General features: G+C 36.9%; 2 protein-coding genes across 14 annotated transcripts in view; both read right to left on the bottom strand.

The window, feature by feature from the left end:
* Positions 1-206: 206 nt before the first annotated feature.
* On the bottom strand, positions 207-13,267 carry mpp4b (MAGUK p55 scaffold protein 4b). Of its 5 annotated transcripts, none has more exons than XM_058778032.1 (22): positions 11,521-13,267; positions 10,260-10,385; positions 9,967-10,088; positions 9,805-9,882; positions 9,055-9,138; positions 8,649-8,780; positions 6,630-6,711; positions 6,397-6,482; positions 5,678-5,749; positions 4,580-4,776; positions 4,344-4,402; positions 4,218-4,235; positions 3,756-3,797; positions 3,639-3,659; positions 3,395-3,409; positions 3,210-3,251; positions 2,337-2,516; positions 2,122-2,202; positions 1,931-2,024; positions 1,660-1,768; positions 711-845; positions 207-592 (listed from the first exon to the last, which is right to left on the bottom strand). In XM_058778032.1, the coding sequence occupies exons 2-22, from the start codon at positions 10,315-10,317 to the stop codon at positions 401-403; spliced, it is 1,899 nt and encodes a 632-aa protein (XP_058634015.1). In that variant the 5' UTR covers positions 10,318-10,385; positions 11,521-13,267; the 3' UTR covers positions 207-400. The 5 variants fall into 5 exon arrangements, 2 of the variants coding, with proteins under 2 accessions (XP_058634015.1, XP_058634014.1); XM_058778031.1 differs by having other exon boundaries at positions 12,913-13,267; XR_009271627.1 differs by lacking the exons at positions 207-592; positions 711-845; positions 1,660-1,768; ... (9 more) ...; positions 4,580-4,776; positions 5,678-5,749 and adding exons at positions 7,089-7,915; positions 8,070-8,340 and having other exon boundaries at positions 6,436-6,482; positions 12,913-13,267.
* Positions 13,268-13,387: 120 nt separating this feature from the next.
* The window catches only part of als2b (alsin Rho guanine nucleotide exchange factor ALS2 b), a 31,889-nt gene continuing 25,390 nt past the window's right edge, over positions 13,388-19,886 (bottom strand). For all 9 annotated transcript variants that reach the window (XM_058778020.1, XM_058778026.1, XM_058778024.1 and 6 more), the window contains 8 exons: positions 19,621-19,778; positions 19,436-19,543; positions 18,455-18,631; positions 18,312-18,357; positions 18,095-18,156; positions 17,855-18,004; positions 16,944-17,040; positions 13,388-15,236 (listed from right to left, as the gene is read on the bottom strand). In XM_058778020.1, coding sequence (XP_058634003.1) covers positions 15,198-15,236; positions 16,944-17,040; positions 17,855-18,004; positions 18,095-18,156; positions 18,312-18,357; positions 18,455-18,631; positions 19,436-19,543; positions 19,621-19,778 — 837 coding nt within the window. In that variant the 3' untranslated portion in view covers positions 13,388-15,197. The remainder of the gene's footprint in view (positions 15,237-16,943; positions 17,041-17,854; positions 18,005-18,094; positions 18,157-18,311; positions 18,358-18,454; positions 18,632-19,435; positions 19,544-19,620; positions 19,779-19,886) is intronic.

The raw sequence follows: 19,886 nt of genomic DNA, 5'->3' as shown, positions 1-19,886 counted from the left end.
TAACATTAGGTGTGAAACGTTTCATTTCTTCAATTTCAGATGGAAATGCCACTGTTCCATAAACACGTCAACTCAAGTGACGTTAGTTCTGTTATTCTGATTAACGCCTCGTCAATCCAGACCTGAAAATCCTCACAATCAAATACAGTTTAAAATGGATTAAGAGTGCTCAAAAACACCAAATCTCTTTTGGAGAGCTTAATAAATGTTTAGGTTTTATTTATTTTTTTTCACAAGGGCGAACAAAAGATTGACATCTGAAAAAAATGTAAACATATTTTGCATTCAGACTAACATTTTACAGACAAAACACACATTATTCTCACCAAAAGGTGAAAAGAAAGTTTATTTGCATATTCATGCCCATCCGCTCTCCTGTAGTATCCCTGAGCTCTTCATATTAAGACTGGTCAGCTGGTCTGATCCATGCAGCCGGTACCCACTGCGGTTCATCCTGAGCTCTCCTCACTGCGGTCAGCAGCTGCACACATGCAGACTGCAGGCCGTCGTTTACTATCACATGATCAAAGAACTGACAGTAATGCTGCTCCATATTGCGTCCTGCATCTTCTATCTCCTGAAAATCTTCATCCTGTCTCAAGAGAGAGAAAATACACAGATTAATGGAAGTACTGTACTTTTAAGACAGTAATCATAAATTGAAAGGTAAAAAATAAACTGAGTGGACATAGTGAAAGATGCTAGCTCACCTTAAAAGGTCGGCTGGAGTAGTAATTTGTGATGATATGCGAATTCATTCGTGTGCGTTTCATCTGCTCAACAGTAGGAGGCTTTATAAAGATAACATACGCCCTCAGCTCCGCAGTCCTCACTGACTCTAATGCCTGGAGATCAAGGACATAGAAAGCAAAGTAAAGCATCAGAACAAGTCGGGTCTAATCCAGAAGAGATGACAATTATTCTTATTAAACCATTATTGTTTATTATTGTTTTATAATAGCATAATAATTGCACAATTCTCTTCCAAGGTTATTATTGTTTACTAAAATTAAAATAAAGCTGAAATAAAATATAAAATATAATATATTTATATATTACTAACTGGAAATAAAAACTAAAACTGAAATAAAAATGAATTAAACCAAAATAGTAATATTTAAATATGTAATATAATGATAAGAAGATTACTGAAATGTTATTAGAATTAAAACTGAAAATATAAAAGCTGATTCAAAATACTGATAATGTTAACAAAAACTAGGATAATAGTATATTTGACTATACTATTACTATTTAGGTTTAATTTTTTTAATTTTTTTATTTAGGTTTTATTATTTATATTTTTACTAATTAGGTTACATTTTTCAGCTTTTTTTTTTTTTTAATTTTAGTGTTTTAACTTATTTCAGTAAGTTGCCATGGCAGGATTTCTCATTTTTGTTCAGTTTACATTTTTCATCTACTATTTTACATTTTATTTCAGTTTTATTATAAGTAACAAAAATGTTTTTAATAGTTTTAGTTTTTACTTAACAATAACAACCCTGATAGTATATTAATAATACTAAAATAACACTGTTCTCTTCAACAGATCTGAACATGAGTTAAGGGGTTATTCCTAATCCAAAATATTAGCAATACACCTTATCATACAGTCACTAATAACAACAGATGAATATATTTCCAAAAGAAACTCACATATGGCTCAATGTCAATCACACAGATCTTCCCACTCGCCAAAACATCTTTAACTGCATCCACGCTAGTGCCATAGAGATGACCTCTCAACTCCCCAAACTCAATAAACCTGGGGAAGAAAGAAAGAAAAGGGTCACAGACCTACTTAAGATTACAAAACAATAGAAAGATTATACAATCCCCCCAAAAAACCTGTAAACATTATCTGTTATAAACATAGTAAACCTGTAAACATTATCTGTTTATGCACAGCCGAGTATATTTAGACCACCTGTGATTGCAGACCATGGTGTCAAACTGCTCTCGGCTGATAAAGTGATATTCTCTGCCAGATTCCTCATGGCATTTAGGTGGCCTTGTGGTATCTAAGTGGAAATGAAAGTCAACTTCAAAATCAGCACACATGTACACTTTTACATATGTACAGTTCACACAAAGCCATATTTGTAGAATGAAACTCACAGGGAACAGCTCCTTGGTAGACCTTGGGATTGATCTCAATTAGCCTTCTGCGTAACTCATTTACCCCGACCCCAGACGGACCTGACGGCAGAATACCGTTTCAGAACATACAAGACACTGTGCAAGCAGGGACACAGCTACAGTAAGTTGTACAAGATCTTCAAGGTAATATGTGTATTTTTCTGGCTGATTTTACCCCCGTGAGAGACACTCACCCAGCAGAGCTATGAGGCGGTGTGGGTGCTCTGGATGGTGCTGGTAGCGCACCACCTCCTCATACGGGTTGGCCAGTGAACTGTAACAGCTCGTGGGACAGCGTAGGGTGCAGAACTGGGACGTTCCAAATGCCTGACCTCTCCATCGGCGACAGAGACGCAGACTTCGTCGAAAACCAGCTGACATGCACACAGAATAAAAGCACAATCATAAATGCAAAGAATCATATGATGCTGCAGAATCAGGAACAGAAAGTTAATAAGTGGAAAATGTTGTATTTATTATTTAAATGTAATATAATCAATGCATGTAATAATGATTTTACAATCAAACTAACATTAAAAAAAATGACAGCTTTTTTTTTTATTATCTTCTACCAGACTGGTCAATATTCATTCATTTAAATCATTCATATGTGCAAAATTTAGGTCGTAGCTAAACCAAAACCAACCAAAGTTGCCTTCATCTAGTCAATATTTGGGATGCTGTGAACCATTTAAATTTCATGGAATCCCATTTCTGCCATTGGATAAAAAAAAAAAAGATAATTGCAAATTTTATCTTACAGTTGACTTGCATATTTGAGATATAAACTGGCAATTACGAGAAAAGTCCAAATTTTGAAATATAAACTCAGAATTCAGAGGGAAAAAAAGTCAGAATTGTGACATATAGGTGCAGAATTACGCGTTATGAACTATGAATTGCAATAATTTTTCTTAAAATTGTGGGGGTAAAAAAAGTCTAAATTGTGAGATAAAAAGATGTAATTAGCTTTTACCATTTTTTATGGTCCGTGGCAGAAATGGGCTTCCGTAAATCTGCTTTAGTAAATATAAACCAGTAAATTCTGTAATATCAGAGTCACTCACTCAGGTAAATCCCTTCAACATTGGTGCTGAATTCACTCTCCTCTGAAACACAACACCAGACACAGTTAATGCATCAATTAACAAACACAGAATAATTAGCAATGATAGCAAAAATCAAATCAGCACCAGCAATTAATATTAAACTTCATGATTTCTTCAGTAATGAGTTATATATACACACGCACCATCCTTTAGCTCTTCTGATGAATCATCATGAAGGAAACAAGAACAAACGTTATCAGAGGCAATTCATTTACAGTATTTACTGCTGCACACTTCTGTGACATACTTCATCTTTAATACCATAATATTTTTTAAATCTAGTTGTTTCTATAGTTCAGGTCAGGGGCAGTTCTGTTAATGATGGAAATTTAAGCCTAAATCGGAATTCAGTACATGTTTCTCCTGATATCTTCAGGACTTACCTACCAGATTCAAACGCCTCCTCATCTGCGCATGAGGAAACAAAAACACACATGTATAAGTATAACAAGCGTTATATAGCTAAGGTTTTAATACTCGTTTAAATCAGGCAAGAAAATATACCTGCTTCTACACATTTTTCATCTATGGCAATCATGTCATCCTCTGTAAAAAAATAAACAAATAAATAAAGAGGGAGAAAAAAAGAAAGATATCAGAGACAGAGTCTGTTTCACACTGCATGCACAAGCAGTGTTTGCACAAAAATATTAAGCAGCACTACTTTTTTAACATTGATAATAAGAAATGTTTATTGAGCAGCAAATCAGGATATTAAAATGATTTCTGAAGGATCATGTTACACTGAAGACTGGAATATTGATGCTGAACATTTGTCAGCGAATCACAAATACAATAAAAAAGCACTTATTTTAAAATTGTAATAATATTTGACAATATATCTGTTTTTACTGTATTTTCAGCAAATAAATGCAGCCTCGTAAGCATAACAGACATTTTTCAAATACATTACTTCTTCAAAATCAAATCTTGCCAGTGTATTTCTAGACTCAACTAAATGCTCACCTTCATCCACTGTGCTCACTGCAGGTTGGCATGGAAACAAAAGATAGCCAATACAAAACAGCTGAATTAAAAACATATTGACTAAACGCACATATAAAACAATAACTGCAAATACTGTTTACTCACAGGTTTTGACACAAGTGTGAGGATGATAAGGCTGGGCCCACCATAACTCTTTTTGCTTCCTACAAATGCACACACAGTCACATTTGGGGTTTAAAATTGGGGCCGGCAGTGATTATCAGCATAATCTCACATCACATTCAAATCAGTTGCCAAATCTCATCACATTGTCACACAGCTCATGCAGATGTGTAATTATTCTGTCACCGACCTTTAACCCCCGACTACTTAGAACTGACCTATTCAGCAAGCTGGTGGACGGAATGAGGCCAGCGCAGGCAGAGATACTGGGTAGTTTTACAGCCTGCCACCAGAGAGTGTCTGATTGATCCACAATTTCCAGGATATCTCCCTTCCTGAACGCCATGCCGGCATCTGCGCAGGGAATAGAAGGGTCCACGTGGGGATTGTAGTCCACCATGGCACGCACATACAGCTTGTGAAGAGAGAACAAAGCCATTAAAGACATCATGCACATTCACAGCAGATAGACATAAACACATCTAAACCTTACACTGAATATTACACTTCTATAAAAAATGAAACCGTCAGCAACATTAATAAACATGTCAACCAGCAGTAGGCCAGTGTGTTGTCACATGACCTCTCTACATGCATAATAATTCTGTAAGTGGAATCTAATAATGTTCTTGAAGAAGTTATTTTGTATTTTTTATTCCTAGTTTGAATAAAATGTTTTTATTCTCTTTCGTCTATTCAAATTAATATTAAAAATGATAAGCTGATTTTACTTCCAGAACATTCGTCATACTGCAAATTGAAGGTCAAGGCAAATGCAGTGCATTTTGGAATTTTGTGTGTTGCACATTTTGGGAAAATTAAGCAGTGTATGTCATTGTTTCACTAGTTGCTGTGATACATGTGGTTGAATAAAATGGTAATATATATTAGTGACAACAGGACGATCCAATTTGGTTCTTCTGCTCTTTTTTTTAAATTCCCAGTGAGCCAAATATACTGTTTAAGGTCACACTTTATTTTAAGGTCCAATTCTCACCATTAGCAAACCATTAACTATGACTTTTGCGTCAATAAACTCCTAATTTGATGCTTATTAATAGATAAATATCCAATATATTAATATTAAGCATGCTAATTAGCAACTAGTTAATAGTGAGAATTGGTCCCTATACTACTGTTACCCTGTTTAATCCAGGGAACTGGATGCACAATTCCTGCCTTTTTATTTTTAAAATAGAACAAGTAGCTAATTTCCATGCTATTATTTCTGTATGCTGGTTATGATCTAGTGAAAGATCTAGACTAGTATTGATTATAAAGTAGTATAGATGTAGTGTTGACGTTTGATAACTCACCATGGTCTGGTTGTTGACTGGCCTGTCAGTGATAGGAACCACCTTGAACATTATGGTTCCATGGGAGCGGGCCTATGGTGGGAAATTAAGACACAAAACTGAATATTGTTGATTTAATATAAATTACTTCACAGAAAATTGTATCACAGATTTTCCATTAAAATGTATCACAGGTGTCCTATTAAATGAAATGGGAATAGGTGTTGTTTGGTACAGCAGGTTTGGGATACTTTGTTGTAAAAAAAAAAAAAAAAAAAATGATGGCACTATTGTTTTCTGTAGAGCTACTTTACAGCTGAATCGCATATTGCAACACAGACATTGGTATTGAACTGAATTGAGTCGACACTGAACTGGGTAATGACATTGCTGCCTTTTGTAGAACTTCTTATAGCTGAATTTAACTATTTGTTTCAAATTGACAAATTTCACACACTACTATTTATCTGAACTGAACCAGCACTGAACTGACATGAGCTAAATAATGACACTGTTGTCCTTTAGAGCTGCTTTACAGCAGAATCTGAATACAGCAATCTCCATAGTTGAGTTTGTTGCTGCTATGTTTATCTTTGTGAAACCACTTTGACACAATTAATACAGATCAATCTAAAGATATAAAGGTTACTTGACTTAACACTGGTGCCGTGACCCGGATGGGAATGAGGAACTACCAAGCTGTGGACCAACATATAATTCGAGAGTATGTGTGTACTAACCAGAATTTGTATAATCTGTTCTGGTTCCAGTCCAAACACGGGATGACCGTTTACCTCCACCAGCCTGTCTCCAGCATGCAAGAGACCTGAAACAAGAAGCACATAGACAAGAAACAGGACTCTATGAGAAGTAATACTGACACAAAGGGTATAAAATTTGTGTGCATGACATATCAGAGACACAATTAGAAAGGAGGGATTTATAAAAAAAAGTACAGCCAGGAAACCCTCACCACTGCGGTCAGCCAGTCCTCCATGTATAACTCGAGCAATGTATATCTCCCCTGTCACATCATCTCTCCTGATTGTTGCTCCCTGTATGTTAGAAGAAAGCAGGTGTCAATCCAAATATCTACAAGGCTTAATTTTATATGAATCAAGCATAAAACATGCATCCATCAAACATCTGATGGAAGTAGCATGCCAGGAACAATATTCAATGACAAACTGAACTGCAATGTTACATGAGGATAAAGAATATCTATTAAAATCAAATAATGAAGAAGAGAAATGATGATATGAGAACATGGAGATGTTAAACCAATGGAGAATGACCGAAAAACACACAAGCATTAATGTGACAATGGTAACATCAAGGACCGATGGTGGCATAGCACATGAATACACACATATTAAAGATTTGAAAGACCTGCATGCTTGAGACAGCAAGAATATGAAAGGATGTTCATAACCGTGGAAACGTGGAAGTGGCCTTATTCCTTTTTCTTTTTCTTCTGGCTAAAGAAACATCTAAATGCACTGCTGTTCACTTTGCGGTTTTGGGCAGGGCTGGATGTCAAGGAGCCATTGGTCATCCGGTGCTGTACATCAACCTGTCTCTTCTGAGAAGATGGTGATAGATTTGTTTTGGCATTAAAGGATTTCCCCTTTGATAGAACTGGCTGTTCCAGCAAAGTGATGGCAGATGAAGAAGAAGAGGAGGAAGAGGTGCCAGAAGGACAATGAGAAAAGCGAGAGGATGAGGGAATAGCTGGACTGTTGGGAACACTGAGCGATCTGCTACCCATCCGGTTAACCACTCTCCTTGCAGTCTCTGTGCCATGTGGTAATTTTGAAGTTGTGTTGCTTGTGGAAACTAGCTCTTGGAGCTTCTCCACTACATGCGTTAGCATCGCCAAAGCCTGAGAATTCTCCTGCATACTCTCAGATACACGTTCGGTAGCTGCGGCCATCTTCTCGCCAAGCAGGTGGACGTTTTCAGAACTGCGCTCCATGCAGCTGGTGGCCTGCTGCAATGTATTCTGCAATTCATTCAGACCTTCCTCCTTTGCCGGCCTTGTATGGGAGCATGTGATGGTCTCCCTTACCCGATGACAGTGCATTGGGCTTGCGGGAGCGGTTCGGGTGTGAGGGGTGGTTCTAGAAAGTTTTGGAGAAGTATTTGAAGCATTAAAGCAGCAAGATGATGAGGAAATCCATGGGGACGGTTGGGAAAATGTATGTAGCATAGAACTGCGATCACTCTCGTCCCCACTGTCTAAATTGTCAATCAAATTGTCTTCAGAGAAAGAATGAGAAATGAATGGTGAAATGGATGAAGACAAGAAGACAAAGAACACTAATTAGATAATGCTTTCAGCAGAGGCATACAAGTCACAAATCTTGATGAATGTAATAATGGGAACCTCCAAATACAGGGTTTTGGTCCTTACCAATCACTACAGAGCTACAGACACAAGGGGTGGAGGAACTGAGGCTCTGTTTCCGTAATGTTTTGTTCTGGTGGCAACTGCCCAAAGTGTTGCAGTGGTGTACAGTGGTGGGAGCAACAACGCTTGGGGATGCAGGAGTCGTGGTGGATGTGGAACCATCCAACATGGCATCTAAGCCTCCAGCCAGACGTCTCCCAGCTGAGAAGAGTCCACAGTGGGTTGCATGCCTTAATGTGTCCCAGTGGCTTTGAAATTCTCTACCAGCTCCGGTCTATCCATGACAACACACAGCTCAAAGTTACCAGAAACACTTTTACTAGAACACTTGACAAGGTCAGCTATTAGTGAGTTAAAAAAATTAATAATCTAAAACATAAGAAATATAGGAGGAAAAAACTCATTTCTAAAACTCTTCCAAAGCAACAAGGTTTTTAACCATTCTTTATCACTGAACTTTGTTGCTATGCTGATCTGAAAGACAGGCTGCAGTAACGTACATTGAAAGAGTCAAAATAAATCACAGGTTAGTAAAAGCAAGCTTTAGATTTGCTTGCCACTCCTTTTACTGGTCATGCTCACCAGAGTTTGATTGTTTTTAACCAAGCAAACAATCCTCATGGCTTCCTCGTCTTCAGGCAGGTCTTTAGGCAGCGGTGGCAGATCTGGCTCATAGTCCCTCAAACTTACTGTGTCATGAGCCGAGAGAAGAGCCTGAAAAATACAAGCAGTTTCTGTTATTTCTGTGGTTGACAACACATTCCAAACAACTAATTAAATACTGGAAGTGGTTTCTAATTAAAAGGCACAACAACAGTGTCTATCAGCATTTACTGGCCAATAAAGTCTGCCCTGAAACACTACAAAAATACCTGGCCTTACACTTAAGAAAGGTTCTTTAATGAAGAGGGTGATGGCTAAGAAAATGACTTTGCCCCTCAAAACACCATGCTGTTTAAAAACATGTATATATTGAAAGAATGCTCACCTGTAGGTGGGGATGACTGAGGAGGGCATATAGTTCTCGAGCTTCATTTGAGGGGTTTTGGACTGCTAGCAAATCAGACAGAATCTAGAGTGCACAAAACATGAATCATAACTTATTAGGAAATGAAAATGCATTGGTATAAAAATTAAGACCAAGTAAAGACCAAGACCTCTAACAGACCCTTTAAGACAGGGGTGGACAACTCTTCCCCTTGAATTGTCCTGCAGTTTAGCTCCAACCCTAATCAATCAATCACACCTGCCTCTAACTTTCAAGTCATCCTAAGACTTTGGTTAGATTAGACTGATAGTGGATCTTGAGGGTCAAAGTTGCCCACCCCTGTCCTAAGACCTAGATCCAAACCAGACCGAGACCAAGGCCAACACTAGACCTCATAAGCCCCAGATTCAGGCCAAAACCTAACCCCAAAGTCACAGAGAAAGAACGTCATGTTCACATGGTGTCGAGAGGTCTTAAGTCCAATGCTCTGATTGGTATAATCTGCTATGTTTGCAAGTCCTCAGGCACACGAAGAGATCAATTCAATTCATTTCAGTTCGAGTTTATTTGTATAGCGCTTTTCACAATACAAATTGTTGCAAAGGAGCTTTACAGAAAATTAAATATTAAACAAAGATCGAGCTTTAGAGGTCATATTTTGAACGCCAACAAGGAGATATGAACTGATACTACAAGGTATGAGTGGCACAAACTATGGCAAAAATTAAGGACAGTGAGAATGAAGCTGACCTGTAGAGAGAGTCCAGACGAATAGGAAAGATATGGCCTAGCTGGACCCTTTAGGTGCCTCTGTAGACATTCATACACCTGCAGAGAAAAAAGGCGAAGATGAACCCTTACTGGAGGAGATGAACCCTGACTGTAAGTAGGTGTATGTGGGATGGACTCTACCTTTAGTAGGGAGTGCAACCAGGGGGCGTTGAGGAGACTATACAACAGTTCAGCTCCATTTATATCTTTATTGACAGAGCCCCTCACTTCAGCTATCACATGAGCCAAGATCTGTGTCAGGTCTGAAACATGTAATGCAAGCACCTTCAGAACTCCTGTTGGTTATATGTGATGCTCATTGACTTCTTCAGCAGCTACAATCGTGCTAATATAAGCATGCTGTTAAATATCAGAGCTAAACTAAAATTAAGCTGACAGCTTCCAAAATGAAATAGCTACATGCAGCATCATACCTTTGTCTCCCATCTCCAGTGGAGCTGACCCAGGATCAGTCTCCACGTCTGGTCTCATTGTCAATCCTGGAGTGTTTTGGGGTTCAGGGAATGAAAATATAATGCACTGACCCTCCTCATATACAGCTGCAGAAATGAGCATATGAATTCAATAATTGCTGATCAGTTGTTGCCTGCTATATTCATATGTTTATGCTGTTACATCCTCTTCACTGGTGTATGTGTATAAGACGTTCTAACCAGAGCTGCGTTTCACAAAAGCACCATAAGCCTAAGTACCGTTGAACCATTGGCACTGATGATCTCTATGATCTACTTAGCCTTACGATGCTTTTGGGAAATGCATTCTAGAACTTTTTGTAGTTGTAAATACGATTCATGTTTCCAGGCTTACCTTACTTTAATGGTTAATAAATATATGAGACATTATGATTTGGATATGCACTTAAAACCTTTACAGACAAGTAACACTGGTAGAGATCAAGGCTAGTAACCAAAAGCTTGTAGGTCAAAACTCTAAAGATCATTGGTCCACAGGGACTGTCATTGTTTTTAGTGTATAATACGTTATTTTGGATAAATGTGTGAATAAAGAAAATTAATTTGTTAAAGAGTAAGGGCTGATAACCCAGAGGTCTTAAATCCAGAAAGCCCCAATGGAGGTGGTCCATGAATGCCCTTGTCACAGTTTTGACCTTGAGCAAAACACTTAAGTACAGGTTACTCTAAGGGTCCCGTCCTGGTAATAACTGCACCCTAAGTGGCTTTGGATTTTAAAAATGCTACTTAAATAACAATAACAGATGAAAGAGCATGATTCTTAACACGATTTGTTATGATTACTGCAGGTGACACTGGATATTAGTTTGCATATCTTTTGAACAAGACAGGTGCACCTAATGTCAGACTTTATGACTAAATGGGTGTGATATAAAATTCTTCACGTCATATTTTCAAATATCCTTTCTGAGAGTTACTGTCCTTTTAAAAATGGTTTTACCTCAGTGTTTCTGCATTTGAGTACATTTGCATAGCCAAATCTGATTGTTGACTGCAGGATATGTCTAGAATTTACACGTAACAATGCTGAATCCAACTGGAGAATCCCAGGAACTCACACAAGCAAGGGTTAATAATTACTGTAAATAAACAGCATACTACATTTGTAGCACAGGGAGCCCCCTTGTAGATAAGCCTGGGAAGCAAGAACCACAAACCCACATCCAGGCAGAGACTTAAATAGCAAATCCTGTTCACTCACCTCCCTCTTCCCTCACGTTCAGATTGTCCACTCCGTTTAGATCCCAGCTTAGAATTTAACACACTGAAGAGCTTCTAAAGAGGGTTTGCATGATGACGGTCAGTTTTAACTCACTCAGATATGATGGTATAAACAGAGGAATAACGTGAATGGTATTCCATAGCAGAGCACGGAAAAGTCCTCTTGGAAAAAAGAAGCGTAATCCCTCTCTATCCTGCTTAATCCCTTGCAAGCAAATGAGTCAGCCGGGGAGACAGTGTGTGTAGGAACGTGAAAGAGGAAATTAGGAAGGGAGGGATTGGAGAGCGAGTCAGGATGTGTCTGTGAGTAAATGTCCTTTCACATTCTTTCAAACGTCATTCTATCACAAAACTCCTTTAGGCTTTCAGTTATTCTCACTGATCACACTCACTCTGAGATTGTGAGATTGTGAGATCACTCTAAGGTGACTGATGAAAGCTAAAGGGATGACCCTTTCAGCCATTGCAAGAGAAGCTGGTCGTTCCAAATTTCTGATTTCTTGAATATTGCAGGTTTACAATGACTCCAATTCATTCAAGACCCCCAAAAAGGCTGGTCATCCAAGTAAGACGAATGCATGAGTGGACAGGATAATGTGGAGACTCTCAATGGGGAATCGGTTCAGCACTGCAGCTGGAATTGCTTGCCAGTTCAGCGCTGAGCAGGGTAAGGATCTGTCTCGGCCTGAAGTCGGAGTGAAATCGAACTTTACAGTGACCAAGCCACTCATCAGCAGAAAGAATCAAAAGGCTAAGCTCACCTTTGCCAAGAAGCATGTTGTGTGGAGAGAGGAGAACTATTCCAAAGTTCACTTTAGTGATGAGAGCAAGTTTAATTTGAGTCTGATGGGAAACATTTTATTCGGCGACAAAGTTATGGCTAAGAAACCTACTGTGCTTTCCACAAAATAAAGTTCTTGTTGAAATGCCTTGTATATTTTGTCAAACATGTTAGTAGAAAAGCAGTATATACAGCTAATATTCCATTTAAATTTTGTGTGATGAAGATTAACAATATTTATCAAGTATTTATAGATTGTTCTCTAATTTTGATCTCCACTGTACTTTTGACTCTACCTTTTATTACTACAGAGCGGTTTGAAACACTTCATACTGTTTAAAGTCCAAATAAAACGAAATTCTGTTTAACACAACATGATCCAGAGCATTTTTATTTGGATGCCCCATGAGCTCTTTGTGTGAAAGAGGCCTTTTAAATATATTGAAACATGAACCTTAAAAAAAATGTATACAGGCATTAGCCGATTTGAATTTTTTTTTCCAATTTTCATTTGATACTTAATCTCATCGCTCTCTCTACTATCCAAAAACCAGTTTAACATAAAAAGTACAAAGAGATATTGATACTAACTCTTTAAGGCCAAAGCAGTCATTCAAAAATGTCCCAGATTTGTCCATTCTGACAAGCCTGCAAATAATAAACGCAAATATTAAAATGCTACAAACCATTTAATCAGGCATAGGATGGCAAATAAATAGGTTTATGAACTTTTATAAGAAAGAAGAAACACTTGCTATTTCTTGTTGACATCAATGGTCAAGCGTCCAATCAAAATATGTGCTAGTTTGTAACAAGAAGCTATTTTCAGATATGCAAATGCAGCATGACTGGAATTATTTTTGCAAAAACAAATGTCAATGGAAGGGTTCAACAGTCGCTGGTGAACATGTTTTGCCACCTTGACAGTGGAAATAGACCAATATAAATGCGATCTGCAACCCATTGACCGAGCAAACTTTTTGACAAAGTTTTGGAAATCAGTTTTTTTTTTGTTGTGTTGTTGTTGTTGAAATAAAGGCCTAGTAAAATACTGAAGATGTCAATCTCAATTCCCAATCATTGTTTTATTGCCATCCATCTGAATTATGAGTCGGTGAACAATTGGAACAAACAGTATTCTTCAAAAACGACACAGAAACTTCATACATACTTGCACACACATACATTCATACACAGGTTAATACGCACACCTTGGCTCAGCATAGAAAAACTGATGTGGAAGTACAAACCTTACCTTCCTGAACCCAAAGTACAACATGAACCATGGAATTCATGCAACATCTCAAGTGTTAATGGTTGTAAACATCAACAGTCTTTCGTCATTACAGTTTTCACGATTACGTTTAGTAACATACAATCACACGCAAGCATCAAAATCCTGATCTCTGATCCTTGGAGATGGGTTTTGTGACCATTTATTCAAACCCACCGTCCTTCTGGTGCTCTGAACGTGAAATACCCTGCAGATTATCTACATCGCTCAGATTATCTGTGCTGTAGCCAGATCTAACCATCAGATAAATAAAACAATGTCAATAAAAGAAATCATGTATTCGTCTGTTTAGCTTTAAAACGTGAGACTCAACTCGAAGCTATTGCTGGGTACAGAGATGTAATGACACAAGTTCATAACACTGTCAGAGGCACTTTTCAGAATACTTCACAAAAAATAACTGATTTTAACATTGAATACTACAGTGCTTGCGTATGTCAAGTGACCTTTCTGCAATAACTGCTTAATTTAACAACAGCAAAATGCAGAAAATACATCTCAAGACCGAATGAGCTCAGCATGCAAATCTTGAGTGTTGTGGTCCATCAAAGAGCAAGATCTTCAACGTCTTCTTCCAGTGTGCCAGTGACATTCACTAAAAAAACATTGCCGACGGATACTCAGATATGCAGAGGAAAGCTGAAACTATTCCAACCGTTTTCTGAAATAAAGACCTGAAGATTTTCAGAAAACTGACCACAAAAATACTTCCCAAAAAGAAGAGTGCATCAAAACAAAACTGCTGTGCGAGTGCATAGAGAAAGAACAAAAAATGTGTCAACCATTTCAATACTAAGTTCAATTTGGCTGTACAAAGAGCTTGTAAACGAAGATTTGTACATAAAGAAGCAGGTCACCGCCCCTGCGCAGTTGGTTATGAAAGCTCCAAATGGATCAGAAGTCAGCATTAAAATTAAAGTCTGCATTTTGTGTTTTTCTCTTGGACATTCATTAATAAGGCGCACATCTTTTTTGGATTTATGTGAACAGATTCATGATTTAGGTCCAAGGCAGTTTGCTGTTTGCACTGAATGATATAATAAGATCAGGAAAATTAATGTAGTAGTTTACTTCAAAGACAGAGGTAGATGACCATTATTTCAGATGTCTTACAGTACACTTATGAACTTCATACGTCATCAATGGACAGTTGACACTGGATCGACCAGTGTGTGCTAGGAGGGAGAGGTGTTCATGCCATGCTTGTTCTTGAATGTCATTCATTCTGAGCCAACAAACCATGGGCTCTTTAATAAAAGAACACTGAGCTGGTGCACATAAATATCTTTAACATGATGAAATGGCCGCAGTTAAAAAGCCTCAATAATGGCTTTGAGTGAGGAAGACAAAAAATGTAAAGAATAAATGTTAATAAATGCAAAACCAAAGACGGACTTGCACATAAACTGGACTGTTTGAGCGTGAGAGCTCAGATTCCAATGGAATCACCCTCCTCGGCCATGTGATCCAGGCATGGAACATGACTGGCTCCTCCCACTTTGTGTCTTGAACACTTTGATTGGCTGGTCTGTTTGTCAGTCATTCCACTGCCTTACCAGATGGGTTTGGAGAGATGTGTTCATTACGTGATCTTCTCATGCTGGATTTGATAGTAGCATGCCTGAGTGAGGAAGGAGGAGGAAATCAGAACAGCAACTGGTACACACACATTTCACACTGTATATTTGTAAACCTTGAGATAACATGCTTATTTGCATATTTATGAGGATAATTACTTTAAATGGCCGAGTAGATGACAACACAATATGTTAGTAGCATTTTTATCATGTAAATCTTAATCACTCCAATTAAGACATTATTTATTGTTTCTCTCAGTGGTAAACACATCACATAAAAGTTGCTGCAACTGTTTGAAGCAACTGAATACTTAATGTTTAATAGTGATATTTAATGCACTTCAACTGCAGTTTATGATTGGTTGTCTGTTACTAAACTTTTACATTCTGAAGTGTGGTCACATTTACCAATGTTTAACAAATTTTTGTATTTTTATAGGGATCCATGTAATCTGGATTTTTCAAATTGGCCACATAGATTTTACTGTGTTGACCAACAGAAAGCTTCTTAGTTTGAAAATATCTTCTGTGTGGGCTGTGCTTCATACTTCACTGCACTATTGGCAATAGACAATAGATCTTTTTTGCCAACAGAATTTTGCAGAAATTTCACGGTAACACTTTATTTTAAGGTGTCCTTGTTACACGTTATATGTACGTACTATTGTAATAACAACAAATTAGGCATAATTACATGTGCGTAACCCTAATCCTAACCCTAACCATATAGTAAGTACATGTAGTCAATTAATATTACTCGGCACTTAAATGAAATAAAGTGCAACCAATTTCGCTAATATGTCCGCACTTTAACACACTATATAACTTTTCTGCAGCAAGTTTAAAAAAATAGTGCTGTCAAACGATTAATCGCGATTAATCACATCCAAAATACAAGTTTTTGTGGTAACACTTTATTTTATGGTTACATGTTACATGCACTTATTATTATAATAACAATAAATTATGCATAATTACATGCAAGTAACCCTAATCCTAACCATATAGTAAGTATAATGCATTCTTGTCTTAGGACAACTTTGATATACTTTTTTGATCCACTTCAAATGTTGGCTACTAATATATATATATATATATATATATATATATATATATATATATATATATATATATATATATATATATATATATATATATGTATATATATATATATATATATATATATATATATATATATATATATATATATATTCTTCTTTTGGTAACACTTTACAATAAGGTGTCATTTGTTAACATTAGTTAATGTATTAACTAACATGAACAAACAATGAACAATGCATTTATTACACTATTTATTCATCTTTATTAATCTTTGTTAATGTTAGTTAATAAAAATACAATTGTTCATTGTTTATTCATGTTAGTTCACAGTGAATTAACTAATGTTAACAAACACAACTTGTGATTTTAATAATGCATTAGTAAATGCTGAAATTAACATTAACTAAGATTAATAAATGCTGTAGAATATTGTTAATTCTTAGTTGATGTTTACTAATGTTGTTAACTAATGAACTTTATAGTAAAGTGTTACCATTCTTTTTTTCTTTTTTTTTTTTTTAAATACACGCATGTGTGTATTTATATAAACTATAATATACACATATAAAATATACACAGTGCAGACACATATACCATGTAAACAAAAACCTTTATTTTGGACGCGATTAAACACGATTAATCGTTTGACAGCACTAAAAAACCTTGTGAAAAACCCATATACACTATACCTTGAGTGTGGTGAACATGATGCCATGCTCTCCATGTTGTACACACGGATCCATTAGATCCTCGATGAGGCTGACCTCTGACCCCAGATTCCTTATCCTGTAGAGAACAACAGCTATGTCAACTAAAGCATGCCTTTTTTAAAATAATGTTATTTTCTGTGCTAAAGCATATGCAGATAAAAAGAAACTTATGTCTAAATGGACCACATCCTCTCTTCTCTCTGAGACCACATTTATGCCTGGTATGTGAACTGATCATAATTAGTCAGCCAAGACACATCTTCTACTATGGTTTCTACAAAAATATTAAGTACAAGTATTAAAGGGGTGGTTGACTGTTTTTTTTTTTTTTGTAGGCTTGACTGTTTATGGGGTGCAGTCTAACCTGTTAATGCTTCATTTTTAAAAAACGCATTATTTTTCACATAATTTACCTTTATTCTACACCGCTCTGTCCCTTCTCCTAAAATGCGCTGATGATTTCCTGTTTTTATGAAACCCCTCCCTCAGAAATATGCGATGGGCTCAGATTGGTTAGCTGGCCCAGTGTGTTGTGATTTGCTAAACTGCCTAGAGCATGTCTAAACATTACGCCCCTCACCTCAGTGCATTAATGCCTTTTTTTGTAGGCATTAATCTGCCATAATTTTAATAGATGATATCTTCGTTCTCATTGAACTTTCAGCGTCGTAACTTTGCAGATATTGTTTATGCTAAAACAGCAACAATACATTTTTTTTAAATATATTCAAATGAAAAACAGTAAGTTTAAATTGTAATAATGTGAAATTTTATTGCAGTTTTTACTATATTTTTGATCAAATAAATGCAGGTACTGAACTGAAAGATAGTGTACGTCGTACATACATACAAATAACAGGGCCTTAGAAACCTTGTGATCTCATCCTTACCGTGCACGCAGAACAACAAAGAGGAAGACAGGAAACAGGTCATCCATAGACCATAAGAAATCCTGTTTCAGAAGTGCAAGTACTTCCTGGGTTATCTCCTCAAAGGTCAGTTGGATGACCTGAAGCTTGTCTGAGGGGGTGAAAGTTGTGCTGTCGAAATAAAAAGAGAACAACCTTAAAACTATTTACCAGAGAAAAATGACAAACGTTATTAGCCAGACATTGTGGTAAATCTCCAACCTTATTTGCTGTAAAGTCTCAACTGCTGAGGCAAAACAAGCGTCCTTAGTGCTCGAAAGAACCTACACACCAACAAAATACCTCCATAAATATTGCTTCATGTTCAAAAGTCTTAATTCAGGTAATATAATCTGCATATTGCCTTGAATAAGAGATTCATGAGACTTTTTAAAAGAAACTTTTAGAGTCTCTCTTATAAAAGGACATATTTAACTACCTGTTGTTTTTCTCCATGTACTGTAACAGTCACAGGCCAGAATTTCCTATGAAAACAGGTATTAGTGGCAGTAAGATCGATCACTAGAGGACAATCAAATCTGCTGAATGTATTTCTCAGTGTAGCTGGGTGTCAAGACTCACTGTTGCACCCCGAGGAAGGCCAGCAGCGCCAGGTCTGGCTGTTTGTTGAGTCGGAGCACACACTCCCAGTACACATCATCCTCCTTCTCTTTCTCAAGAGCATAGAGAGTGAAGAGAGGAGGATAGAGCCGGGGCAACAGCACTGGCAGGAGGAGAGCAGAGCTGCTGACCACACACCTGCCATACACACACACACGCAAGACAATACATCAGGTAATTGCTAAAAATTAGACATTAAAGACAATGGCTGATAAAAACACAGACAAATCAGTCTGAATTTATGAGGAAAAAATTCTGAGATAAAAAGACAATGACAAAGAGATGAAATTATTAGAAACAATTTACATTTTGTCATAATTTGGACGTTAAATTTTTTGTCAATTCAAACGTTTTATCTCATAATTATGATTTAGTATGTCATAATTTCAATTTATCTCATAATTACTGCTTAATCTCATAATTTTGTTTGTCAATTTAAAGTTATATCATAAATGTCAAATTACTTCATTACGATTTAGTATCTCATAATTTTGTAAATTTGAACCTGATCTCAAAATTATGCTTCGTCATAATATCAATTTATCTCATAATTAAGACTTAATGTCAGAATTTTGTCAATTCAAAACTTTTATCTCATAATTTTGCTTTTTTATGTCTTAATTATGATTTACCAAAACATGAAAGATCAGTTTTTTATTATGTGGTGGAAATTGGCTTCCATAGGTTCCGATTAAAAAGAGAAAATAATCAAATCAGTAAAGTACTTTTAACTTATAAATTCAATAGATTATCAAAAATAGGTATTATCTTGTGGTGTTTTAATATATAAACAATTTTTGTTTAATTTCACTCTAACTGTGATATAATCCATAGATAGCAATTGTATAAAATAAAATTACTCATACAGTAATATCAAGTTTTGGTCAAACCACACAACCCTGCTATGTATTATTTTTCTCACAAGTGAGACATCTTACGTACCCAGGTTTAGGAGACTCCAGCTGCTTCCCAGCAGGGTCTGAACCACCTTTCTCTTTTGGGGGGTCGGCCAGTGAACCTCCTTCCTCTGGCAGATCAGGAAAGAGGAATCTAAACACAAACACATACATAAATATTCATGGAAACAACATTTAAAATAGACTTTGTTGTCAGTCTGACACACTCACCTGACAAGCTGGAAGATGCGGCCGAGATAGGACTTGATCTCATTGACAGCCTGGGGCAGTAATCTGCGGTTGGCCCCAACTCCAACATACGTCATACGGTACACCGAAACCAATGTCTCCACCAGCCGACCCAAAGGATGCAGTGGGGTATCACATGCCTAGGGTCAAACATCAGGGGTCAGTGACATATAGGGACAAAATACACTGGAATGACTGAGAGACAATATGTGACCCTGGACCACAAAACCAGTCTTAAGTCACTGAGG

Source organism: Onychostoma macrolepis, chromosome 06 (assembly GCF_012432095.1).
Source record: "Onychostoma macrolepis isolate SWU-2019 chromosome 06, ASM1243209v1, whole genome shotgun sequence".
Taxonomy (NCBI): Eukaryota; Metazoa; Chordata; class Actinopteri; order Cypriniformes; family Cyprinidae; genus Onychostoma; species Onychostoma macrolepis.
This window is presented reverse-complemented; position numbering and strand designations above follow the sequence as displayed.